The sequence below is a fragment of the Ailuropoda melanoleuca genome, chromosome 10 (genome assembly GCF_002007445.2).
Source record: "Ailuropoda melanoleuca isolate Jingjing chromosome 10, ASM200744v2, whole genome shotgun sequence".
NCBI lineage: Eukaryota > Metazoa > Chordata > Mammalia > Carnivora > Ursidae > Ailuropoda > Ailuropoda melanoleuca.
Genome location: NC_048227.1, coordinates 17,175,038 through 17,188,182, shown reverse-complemented (window position 1 = coordinate 17,188,182; position 13,145 = coordinate 17,175,038). Strand labels below are relative to the sequence as shown.

Genomic DNA, 13,145 nt, shown 5'->3' with positions numbered 1-13,145 from the left:
TAAAAAAAAAAAAAAAAAACTTTAAAAAAAAAAAAAAAAAAAAAAAAAGATGATCCACTTCACAACCAAAGAAAGGCTCGCATATGATGTGCCCGATGTGCCATTCTCACTCTTCACGTTAAAAAGTTGTAACGCTCGGGGCGCCTGGGTGGCGCAGTCGTTAAGTGTCTGCTTTCGGCTCAGGGCGTGCTCCCAGCATTCTGGGATCGAGTCCCACATCAGGCTCCTCTGCTAGGAGCCTGCTTCTTCCTCTCCCACTCCCCTGCTTGTGTTCCCTCTCTTGCTGGCTGTCTCTGTCAAATAAATAAATAAAAAAAATCTAAAAAAAAAAAGTTGTAACGCTCAGCCAGAAGGCAGAGAAATAGGAAGCGCCTCATTAATGAGAATAGAAACTGATATCTTCTAGCACTATCTAGCAGAATTTTTAAATACACTTACTGTTTGCCCCACGATTCTTCTAGATTTATCTTACAATTTCACAAAGTGGACAAAGATATATTTAATGTGTTTACTGCAGTATTAGCAGCAAACACTAGATATCTAAAATAACCAACATCAGGGAATTAGCTCAATATCTTAAGGCAGGCATACCAAGTTCTAGGGCAAAATGACAATAAAAAATAATTCACAGTTGGGGCACCTGAGTGACTCAGTTGGTTAAGCATCCAACTCTTGATTTCGGCTCAGGTCATGACCTCGTGATCATGAGATTAAGCCCCAAGTCAGGCTCCACACTTAGCGGGGTAGCTGAGATTCTCTCCCTCTCCCTCTGCCCCTGCTTGCAGTCTCTCTCTAAACAATAAATCAATCTTAAAAAAAAAAAAATCCGCACTAAAAGATATCCTAATTGAGTTACTAAAATTCAGCAACACAGAATTCTTCTAACAACCATGTAAAAAAGGCAAGCTATCTCTGGGGTAAGGGACAGCACTATATGAGTTAGGCTAACCACGCTTTTCCACATAACACCATTCGATGGCAGAAAACAATGGAGAAATATCAACAAAATTCTTACAAAAAGAAGGTATGACCCATAAGTATTACCAAACACGAAATAATTCAGGGAATATAGCAACCATGAACGCTTTTGAAAAAAAAATTATCAGCTAATCAATGCTGAATAGATTACGAGGGTCAACAAACACTCAATCCCAGATGGTGGAACAATGTCTAAGCATCTGCAGAAAAGAGTACAAACCCAGAATTTTATACCTAGCCAAGACGTCCTTCAAGCATAAAAGGAGGCATTCTTAATTCGCCAAATAAGTGACAAAATCTAGCCAACAGGAAGATGAATTAGACTTCAGATATGGAAAGACCAGCTAAAAGAACCAATGCGGAATGCTGAATCCTTTAAAATATAAAACTAAGACTAAATATTGAGGGAATTACAGTTATGGAACAGACTATAAATGCTCTCAAGACCCTGACAAAGTAAAATAACAACCAAGAAAAAGAAGAGGGAAACAGAAGGAGACCGAATGTTCTTATTTTTCCTATTATTAAGTTCACTGATACTACCTAGAACTGAAACATGGAATATATTTATTAAAAATGATGCCATCTTCTTGGAGCACCAGGATGGTTCAGTCAGTAGAGCACACGACTCCTGATCTTGGGGTCATGAGTTCAGGCCCCACACTGGACATAAACCTTACTTAAAAATAAATCAGTAGGGGCGCCCGTGTGGCTCAGTCATTAAGCATCTGCCTCCAGCTTAGGGCATGATCCCGGAGTTCTAGGATTGAGCCCCACATCAGGCATTTCCGCTGGGAGCCTGCTTCTTCCTCTCCCACTCCCCCTGCTTGTGTTCCCTCTCTCGCTGGCTGTCTCTCTCTCTCTGTCAAATAAATAAATAAAATCTTTAAAAAAAATAAGAATAAAATCAATAAAATAAAAATGATGCCATCTTCTTAGTATCTTTCATAACCTTTTTCCTTAACCTACAGGGATTTATCAAGAACTAATGATTATTAAAGCAAAGATTTATTTGAAATTTGACAATTTCTTTTTCAGTTTCATTTTTCTTTTTTTGCTATTAAATTCAAGTGACCTCAAGGGCACTATGAAGAGAGTCCATCTCAAAAGGTTACATACTGACTACATTCATACACCATTCTCAAAATGACAAAACTACAGAGAGAGAGATAAGTGGATGCTAGGAGACAGGGAGAGGGGCTATAACAGAGAGCATTAGGCTTGAGGGAGTTCTTCTATGCCGATGGGACAGCTCTCTGTACTCTGACTGAGGTGGTAGTTATGTGAATCAATACACGGACTAAACTGCACAGAATCATACATACAAGTGACTGTAGGTTAAAAACAGGTGAAAACTAACTAAGGTCTATAGTCTAGCCAATAACTGACACGTACTGATGTCAATTTCCTGGTTTTGATATTGGACACAGCAACTGAAGATGCCACCATTGGGGACTCGTGGTACTCCTTTTGCAACTTTCTGTATTTAAATATTTCAGAAAGTATAGCCTAGATTAAAAAATGCAAGTACTAGTAAATTGATTTTTCTTTTTCTCTAAAAATTACATGATCCCAAAAATCAGCACAATCACTTTTTAAATGAAAGTACTTATTTTAGGACTCCATATCACTTATCCAGACAGATCTTTACATACAAAAACATATGGATGTTTATGTAAGGTTAATCATGGTTCAGTAGAGTAGGATTTGGGGTGACTTCTTTTTTCCCCAATGTTCCTGGCACCTTTTAACACTACTTGATTTTTAATAAGCACATGTCGTTTTTACAAAAATTATCCAGTTGTTACTCTTTTTAAAATAAATAAATAAATAAAGGAGATCTTCCCAGGTCTGATTACAAGCCAACTTAGAAACCACTGATTTCCCCCCCCACCTCCAGCTGCATTTTAGCTCATAAAATACCTTTACCTTTTCAGGGAGTCTGAGACCAGAGAATGTGTTTCATGATAACCTTCATATTAAACAGCAGCAGGCTGCTCTAACGTAACTGAGCTACTGCATCCGCTAAACCTAATGGACTTAGCTGAACTGAACTGTGTGAAGTCAAGCCGCCCTCCTCACTGCTGATGTCCTGTTAACGTGGTCCAGCTACCACTATGCCCTCAACAATCATGCTTTTCCTATTCCTGTCACATTAGTGGATAGGCAGATGCCTAGTTTCTTCTCTGTTATCAGGAAACTTTACCATCTTGTCTTTTCTATTACGAAGTCAAGTTTTACAGGTTTTACGGTTAGATGACCAGATGTACTATTCTTCCTGGGACAATACACTCAGCTGGGCTACATTTTGAGTAAATATGCCGGTGTAAATGTGCACTGGCTTAAGGAGAAACCTACTGATACAGAAAAAACATGGGCTGTGGAGTTAGAACCTTGAGTCTGAATCCCACCTCTATCAACTTGCTGCGTAATTTTGGTCATGTTACTTACGTTACCCTCTCTGAGCCTCAGTGTCCTCATCTTCCCAAATGTACAATGAGGACAGATAAGACCTACCTTGCAGGGCCGCCGTTAAATTAAATGAGGTACCGTACACAGTATACAGGAGGGCCACTCAACAATGACTAGTGCCGAGTGTAATTATGAAACACGCAGACATTTTGCTCCCTCTGACCCCCAGCTTCCTTCCTTTCCCATCAGCCTCCTGCACCTCCCTCACTTCCCTCTACACTGGGAGTTTCCTCAGTATCCACAACCCCTTCCCTAACCACACCCCGTCCCCACTGCACCCCAGCAGTTCTCCCAGCAGCAATTAGTGTCTGGAGCCTTCCCTAAGCACACACCTACACAGCATTGCTTGTAACTTCCCCTGCTTGCATGTCCACACCACCCCTCCAACCATGTCTACTCGCCCAGGGGAAAAATGCCCTTATCTGAGCATGCTGGCTGCATGGGTTCTAGAAAAAGAGGGTGCTTACTATATTCATACTCTATTTCAATCTTACCACACACTCCAAATACTGCCATTGTCATTTACCAAGGTCTAGGACCCACCTTGACCTTCTTGAATTTTTTTTCACCCCTGCCTCTTTTGATTGCCTCAGTATCTGCAGAATGCTTACGGGGCACTGGAAATGCAAAGAAGCCTAAGACTCACCCTGATATGGACTCGTAAAGGCAAAGAACTGATCCTCCCCACCCGCAGGCTTGGACTGGGACTGAAGGGAGGCTAGAGGAGTTGAAGAGAGTCTTACACCGGGCTCTTCAAACTCCCGAACTGTTTGACACTTACTAGAAGAATGTAGTCTTATAATTTCTATATAGTAATAACAAATACATCAAAATAATAAAAGCCAAAAGAAAAAAACCTAACTATAATCAAAGATGGTAACTGTTAAACTACTAGCTGGAAGGCCTCAAAGAGATTATGTTTAGGGTGACCTTGAAATGGTAAAGAAGGTCACATCTGTGAAAATAAAAAGGACAGTAGAGCAGAGGGATCAGCACTGAGCAAAGAGAAATATGAAGTGTACTCAGTGTTCCGGGAATGACCAGGTATAATTTGGGAAGTCTTTAAAAGACATTCCAAATAAATCACTTTAAGCATTTAGTAAATCATTTTCAATCCGTACTGAGAAGACTAAAAGTAAAACTGTGAAAATCCAGGGCCCAAGTGCTTTCCACCACTCTGCAGTGATAAATACCTGGTCTCTGGGGGCACCTGGGAGGCTCAGTCGGTTAAGCATCCAACTCTTTATTTCAGCTCCGGTCATGATCTCAGGGTCATGAGACAAACCCCCTCCTTACACTGGGCATGGAACCTGCTTAGGATTCTCTCTCTCCCTCTCCCCCTCCTCCCTACTCTCCCTCCCACCCTCTCATTCAATTCTCTCTCAAAACAACAACAAAAAAAACAAATTTGGTCTCTGACAATGGGGACCCTCTGCTCTGAATGATTTGGGGTCAAAGGTCATGCTCCCATCTGAGCCCTGTGAGGCGGCTCTGGCAGGAATACAGAAGATGAACTGCTAGGGGGAGGACTTGGAAGCTGTCAAGACACTACGAGTGAAAGCAAGAGACACGGCCTGACCAAAGTGGGGAATGGAAGGAAAGGCCGGGGTCAGAACACAAGTCAGCAGAGCAACCATAGGTCTACAAGTGGGGGACTGAAAGCAAAGAGGAAGTTAAAGATGACTCAGGTTTACCACTTGAGTGTCCAGTGAATAAAGTCATGAACAGAACCAGGGCACAGGGGAGGAGGCACTAACCTGAGGGAAAGATGATGGATTTGGTTTTAGACACGTTTAATCTGATGTCTATAGGACACTCGGGTGGATACCAACGGCAGGAGAGTAAGGCTGAGTTGTCACTGGCACACAGGTCCTAACTGAGGCCATGAGAAAGACCAAGGGAGACTGAACCAAGGCAGTAATATCATGGGAGCCAAGAAAAAAAAGTGTTTCAGAAAAGAAAAAGTCCTGGGGCGCCTGGGTGGCTCAGTCGTTAAGCGTCTGCCTTCGGCTCAAGGCGTGATCGCAGGGTCCTGGGGTCGAGCCCCACATCGGGCTCCCTGCTCTGCTGGGAGCCTGCTTCTTCCCCTCCCACTCCCCCTGCTTGTGTTCCCTCTCTCGCTGGCTGTCTCTCTCTCTCTCTCTCTCTCTCTCTGGAAATAAATAAATAAATAAATTCTTTAAAAAAAAGAAAAAGAAAAAGAAAAGTCCAGTTGCCAAGAGCCAAAAGGAAAAGTCAGATGGCATAAGGACGGAAAAGAGGCCCTTTATATTGGCTTCCGCACACAGAAGTTATAGGTGACCTTGAAAAGTGGTGAAGACAGAAGGTCAGTCTGCAAAGGGTTATAAAAAGTGCAGGCTGAGAGCAGCAGCTAGAAGCTCAGGAGCTCCCTCCCTCCTCACCCCTGCCTGTACTGTCCCATCTTCCTTGACTTGGACATGTATGTCAACAATCCACTTTCATAAAATCGTCGAGACCCTTGTCCTGCCCAATGCCAATCACCTGCATGTCGACACAGCAGCAACTGCCCATCTCCTTCCAGAGCAACGTCTCCTGTCATCTTCCTGTCAGTTTCTTTACCCGTCACCCACCAAATCCAAATCACCAATTAAGTAAAACCCCCACTATTCCCAGTCACCAGGTTAGCAGCTTCCAAAGTCAGCTTGAGCTTTTCCCTTTCCTTTATCCCTTGACTCCAAACTCAGTTTTTTTAAGCCATGAAAACTCTCTTGCTCAAGTCTTCCTCACCCTAATTCCACACCCAAAAACCGACCTTTGTCACATCCAGACATGTAAGGTGTCATATCTGGTTTCCCACACCAATCTAACTCTGCACGGCAGATGGATTCATTTTCCTTTAAGGGAAAACCAGCCGACAGAGCCAAACTCCCTAGAGCAGTATTGAAGGCCCTCCATAATCTCGCCATAAACTACCTTTATGGCTTTCTCTCCAACTACTACTTGACAAAAACCACCACAGCCAAACCAGTCTATCCAACGGTTTGAACATTACACAGTTAGTTACACCCTTCTCTTCTGAAATATCCTCTCTCTGCAAGTTCTGTTTATCACAGGGAACCTCACTTACTTCCATGCTCTAAAGGCCCCTTGAACACCCAAGACCTCCACAGCACCCTTACCACAATGTAACCGTCTCCTACACCAGAAATTGTTCCAGACTCTTGGGACACATCAGTGAACAAAGTGAAGATCCCTAGCTTTATGGAGTCAATACTTTGGCAGGAGGAGATAACAAAAAACAGACCTCATATTAACATTACGTATACGAAATGTTTAAAAATGGTAAATGCTACACAGGGCCCCTGGCTGGCTCAGTCGGTAGAGCACAGGATTCTTGATCTCAGGTTCCTGAGTTCAAGCTGCACGTTGAGCATCGAGCTTACAATAAATAAATAAGTAAGTAAGTAAGAAGGTAAATGCTACAAAGAGAAGTAAGGCAGGATGTGAAGGAGCGGGAGTGGGAGTGGAAGCTCTGGAGAGGCCTCGAGAACTAACCACCGCTGTAGCACCAGCAGCCAGGGGGACACGGACTGTGAGCTAGAGAATGAAAGGTGAGCAAAGCACCCTCTCTCCTGGAGTTCTACTGCAAAGGGGAGCAAAGAAACGGGGGAGCAGCTGGCCTAGGTAGCAGCAGTAAAGGTATTTACCATGAGAAGACATAACATGTTTGTGTCCTCCGAGTACCTAGAGCCCTAAAAAGTCCTAAGCACTCCACAAATGTTAATTCCTTCACTTTCCCTTGACACCTATGCTTTTGTTATCTTTACTGATACGTATCTGATCTGTGTAGCTATCTGCAAACAACTTTTTCTAACCCATCAAGACTCAAATACGCCTCCTGGGAAAGCTTCCCTGGCCCCTCTCCTCAGGGAGTCTCTCTCAGATAGGCTACCCTTGTACCAATGCATTCTTCTACTATGACCCTCATCACAGCCTTTTGTAATTGCCCGAATATAGTCCCATCTGCTTCATGAAACGGACTCCCAGAGGGCAGGCACTACTAACCCTCTTGGGGTCAAAATGTAACCGTTATGAGCTCTGACTGTGCTCTGACTCTTGAGCCAGACTGCCTGGGTTTGAATCCCAATTTCATCACTCAGTTGCAGTGTAGAAGGGCCCTGGGTGTTCTGATCTATAAAATGAGAAATAAAAATAGCCTCTGCCTCCTGGCATTGCCTGGAAAAGTAACTGAGTTAACATATGTAAAATACATGGCATATTCTAAACCCTAAAAATATTAACTATTGTATTATTATATTGTCTCCACAGTACCTACGATTATAAACTTGACATAGGAAATCAATAAATTACTTCACAAACGAATAAACTAAGGCACTGAAAAGCTCTCACTTACTGTAGACAATTACTTCTCTACACATTTCAGACTGTGTTTTTGTTTTTTACTTTACCAGTAAAGTAATTCCATCATTTGAACCCTGTCATGTCCAATTTTCTCAAAAGCTGTTAAAGTCATTTCTTGATTATCGGACCTGCCTCCCAGCTTAGCTCTAATTATGTGACTGCCTACAGGACCTCCGAGGACTGTGGAGCCTTTCCCTGGCATCTCCCCACACCACTGCCATTTTTCATACCTCCCACAGCACAGAGCACCAGGTAACCCCACTGATGAACAAGTGGATGACACCATTTGAGTGGCCAAATCTAAGGTCTGATTTCGCCTCCATTACAGGGACCACTCACCACTCACTACAGGAATGTCACAGAAGGTGACAAACGCAAGTCTTTGTAACCAAAGCAATTTTCAAAGCAACTAGAAAAACACTAATTTAAGCAAGAACTCAGTTTTGCACACAATTTCCATAATAACCAACAGCTCATTCAATATTAAGTAACAACTTTTCAGAGAAGTAGTGGGAACCTCTACGGTATTACGTCACTGAAGAACTCATGGGAATTCAACAAAACCCAATGATTCAATCAAATGTACTTACAGTATAGCTGTTATGGTAATTCTGTACTACAACTACAAATCTTTTAAGATTTTCATTTATTTAGTTGAGAGAGAGAACAAGCGGAGGAAGGAGTGGAGGGAGGGGGACAAGCAGACTCCCCACTAAGGAGGGAGCCAGACACAGGGCTCCATCCCAGGACCCCAAGATCAGGACCCGAGCCTAAGTCAGACACTTCACCAACTGAGCCACCCAGATGCCCCTACAAATCTCTTTTTTAATTGGTTCTAAATTTGAAGGTCAAGATCGCTCCTACAGGAACAGTTTAAAGGAAACGTCCCTACTCTCCAGCCCCCATCACAATCTACATCAGAACCAAACAAAATATATCTGGATGACATTCCCAAACATCTTCCATGATCTTCCACGTGAGATCTGCACATGTACAGACAGGCAGTCCCCAACTTACAATGGTTCGACTTTAGGAGGCTGCAAAAGCAATTCACAGCCAGTAGAAACCATACTTCGAATTCTGACTTTGGATCTATTCCCAGGCTAGTGACATGCAGTACGAAATTCTCTTCTGATGCTGGGCAGTGGCAGTCAGGTGCAGCTCACAGTCAGCACACAATCGCAAGGTCAATGACCAACATACCGACCACCATTCTGTTCTTCACCTTCAGTACAATATTCAATAAATGACACGAGATATTCAACACTCTTATTATAGAACAGACTTTGTGTTAGATGGTTCTGCCCAACAAGCCACCCCTTGTGTGCTTACACGTTCTAAACACATTTAAGGCAGACTAGGCTAAGCTATGATGTTTGGTAGGTTACCTGTAGTAAATGCATTTTCGACTTAGGGTATTTTCAACCTACAAGGGGTTTATTGGGACGTAACCCCACTGTAAATCGAGGAAGATCTGTCCTGCCAAAAAGCACAGGCTTTGGTAGAACACCTTGGTCCGAATGTGGGCTCCACCCAGGTATCCTACAGCACGACTGTCACCTCCCCTCTGGTAAAACTCGTAATAATGTAACCTGGCAGGGTTGGTCTAGTTAACCAGATCAGACTGAATGACTACAAGACAAATGAACAAACGAGAAATAGCTAGCTTACAGCAGATACTTAATAAAAGGTGCTTTTATCAGATTACACCATTTTCACCTCATTAGGATTAAAGTTTTACGAAGACATTAAAAAGGCTCAAACAGGGGCGCCTGGGTGGCCCAGCCGGTTAAGCATCTGCCTTCAGCTCAGGTCATGATCTTGGGGTCCTGGGATCAAGCCCTATGTCAGGCTCCCTGCTCAGCAGGGAGTCTGCTTCTCCCTTTCCTTCTGCCCCTCCCCCTGCTTGTGCGCCCAAGTACTCTCTCAAATAAATAAAATCTCGAAGGAAAAAAAAAAAGGCTCAAACATGTCAACTAATACTGCTAAAAGTAAAAATGTTAAGTAAGAAATAGAGAGGAAAAAAAAGTTCCTGGAATAAAGAAAGATTTGTGATCCCAGGGAAAAGCTCCTCCTCCTGTAAGACACACACCAGGCAACGGTTTCCTTGCATTCTGGGGACAAGTCCTGCTCCACCCACACCCCTGACCCTGGGACACCTACAGGATATGAACCCCCCGGTGTCAGTGATGAAGAAAGGATGTGATTAGAAGGTCCTAATCTGGTCACAGCCACTGTGGCCACCCCTTGTGTGCTTAAGTATGTGAGGTCTAGCTCACAAAAACCTTAACTTGAAACTTACCCCCAGAAAAAAATGTATATCATAATCATGAAGTCAACAACTTTATAGTAATTGCTCAAAAGCGGCCATTTTCATAATGCTCTAATTGCCAACTAAAATGGAATTAACACAAGGGTGCTTGGATAGCTTAGTCAAAAACCAACAAAATTCTGCCCAGGGGTGCGAAAGCAACATTCCTTGCAAGCTCCCTGAGGGGAGGAGCTTGTCTGCTTGTTCATCTGACATTCCCTAGAGCCTGGTGTCCAGTGGCAACTTAAAATTTCACTGAAAGATTTGTACACCCCTGTTCACAGCAGCATTACTCACAACAGCCAAAAGGAAGTAACCCAGGTGTCCAGCAACAGATGAATGGATAAACAAAATGTGGTACGTACTCACAACAGAACATTATTCAGTGTTTAAAATGAAGGAAATTCTGACACATGCTACAACATGGGTGAACCTCCAAGACATTATGCTGTGAAATAAGCCAGTCACAAAAAGACCCAATACTGTATGATTCCACTTCTATGAGATACCTAGAGTATAGAGTAGTCAAATTCACAGAGACAGAAAATAGAGTATGGTCGCCAGGGGATGAGGGAGAGGGAATGAAGTTATTGCTCAATGGGTACAGTTTCAGTTTTACAAGATGAAAAAAGTTCTGGGGATGTGGGGATGTACATTCACCACAATGTGAACATACAGTGTGACCCTTGAACATGGCTTTGAACTACACGGGCCCACTTATACACGGATTTTTTTTTTCAATAAAAACAGTATTTTCTCTTCCTTATGATTTTCTTAATGACATTTTTTTCTCTAGCTTACTTTGTTTAGAATACATATAAAATACAAAATAAATAGTAATCGACAGTTAACGTTATCAGTCAGGCTTCTCTAGTCAACAGCAGACTAATAGTAAAGTTTACTAATAGTAAAGGAAAGCTATACATGAATTTCCACATCACAGGGGGCACCGCCCATGACCCCCATGATGTCCAAGGGTCAGCTGTACTTAATGCTACTAAACTGTAATACTTAAAAATGGTTAAAATGGTACATTTTATGTTCGGTGTATTTTAGAACTTAAAAGGAAAAACCAGAAAATTAACTGAAAGAACAAATGAAGAAAGGAATACTGAGCACTACTTTCATCACTCACTGAATGCTCCATCTCATACCTTTGGATTATTAAGGAATTCCTAACACCACATTTTACAGATGAGAAAATTGGGACTCAGAGAGCTTAACCCATCTGCCACTACACCACATACAGTATCTACTAGAGTTCTGCTCAGCATTAATGGTGTTATTTTACCCCACTGGATGTAAGCCCCATGAAGACAAGGGCCATGACTGAGGCCATGACTGAGGTCTTCTTTCTATGCCCAGAACCTGACACAACACCCACAGGCCCCTTGAATGTTTTAAAAATCCCACTGGCCTGAACATCAATATCACAGATGTCTCTCTGTCACTTTCTCTACTAAATCCCTAACAGGAGTAGTAAAATGGACAGCCTGAAGAACACTTCCTTCACTGAAGGTGCTCAAACTCAGGCCGAGCAACCAACCGCTCCCCCATGGGCTTACTATGTACCAGGAGTTGGGGCAGATAACGGTTCAGACAATTTCATCTTTGAGGGAACTGGATCTACTGCTGTGGAGAGATAAGGCTCAGAAACAATTATAACAAGACAAAGGCTTCATAAACAGATGTGAGTACACAAATCTAAGGGAGCGCTGAGTGTGTCCTCTGGGTCTGAAAAACGTGGGAAGTATCTTCAGAAGAGGTGGCTTCTGAGCTGGATCTGGAAGGACGAACAGCTTTCCAGGCATTACCAGGGAAAAAGCCAGAGCATGAAGCAGAAACAACAGCATGCTTGGTATCAAAAGAACACCCCTGTTCCTGACTTTGCTATTACCCGGATAAGAGACCTCTGCAAATCACAAACCCTGTTTCCTTCTATGTAAACCTTACAGCAAGACCCCATCCAACCCTGTGCGTTACATCTAACAGAAGCTCTGAAGTCAAACTGCCCAAGTTCAAATCGTGCCACTGTCACTTAAGAGTGACCTTGAGCTGGGTAATTAGTTGCTCTGTGCCTCAGTCTCCCCACTTCAGGAGAGAGCTAGTGTACTCTAAGTAACACATGTCAATCACCAGCACAGGCCCTGGCACATAGTAAGCCCTCAATAAATACAGGCTAGCCCCTGTCAAAGAAGCTACACTGTACGAGAGGCAAACCCCAGATGCAAGGATAGTGCCTGCTGCGCTTCCAGGTCCCTCCCAGTCCTGAGACATCCCTGGGGGGGATGGGAGCGCCGAGCCGGGGCTGCAAAGCCTGCACGCATGTGTCACTGCTGGGCTCGGCACGCGCCTCTCCCCGCCCCGGGGAGAAGCGATGGCTCAGCAGTCCCGGGGCCCCGCTCCCACCCCTCAGACTGGGCACCGGGGAGGGAAGGGGCTCGGACCCCACTTACCATGCTGGCCGGGGGAGGGGCGGCTCAGGTGAGCTGGCTCTCGAGCTTCGGACACGTCCCGCTCGCACAGTTCAGGTCATGGTCCCGGCAGGCTCGGGAAGTCCCCCGCCCATGCAAAGACAACCGCTGCCCCACCCGGGCCCCGCGGGGACCCTCTAAAAAGAGCGCGGCCCCCCGGCCCGCCTCATCGGGGACCCCCGGAACAATTCATCTAGACCCACCCGCCCCTTCCCAAGGAAACTGAAAAAGCAGGAAATGGGGCTTGGAGGCCGGTGAGAAGGGCAGCGGCTCGGGGGGGCCCCCCGCCCGGGCCCGACCCCCGTGGGGAGGCACCGGGCCCAGGCAGGGGCTCCCGGCCTCCGCGTTCAGAAGCGGCTGCGGGCCCGGCCCCGAGGCTGAAGGGGCGGAGGCTGAAGGGGCCTCGGCGGCGCAGCCCGAGCGGCCGGCTCAGAGGAGAGGCCCGGGGGCCCGCGCTGTCCTCGCCGCCTCAGCCCACACGGACGCCGCCGCCGCCCCCCGGAGCATCCCTGCGCGCGCCCGCCCCG

The 13,145-nt window shown here is 44.8% G+C and overlaps 1 protein-coding gene across 1 annotated transcript in view; it reads right to left on the bottom strand.

Annotated features, from left to right (window-relative positions):
* The window catches only part of XPO6 (exportin 6), a 99,123-nt gene that overhangs the window by 85,964 nt on the left and 14 nt on the right, over nt 1-13,145 (bottom strand). Inside the window, exon 1 of the mRNA XM_034669559.1 lies at nt 12,601-13,145. This exon is cut by the window's right edge and continues 14 nt beyond it. Coding sequence (XP_034525450.1) covers nt 12,601-12,603 — 3 coding nt within the window. The 5' untranslated portion in view covers nt 12,604-13,145. The remainder of the gene's footprint in view (nt 1-12,600) is intronic.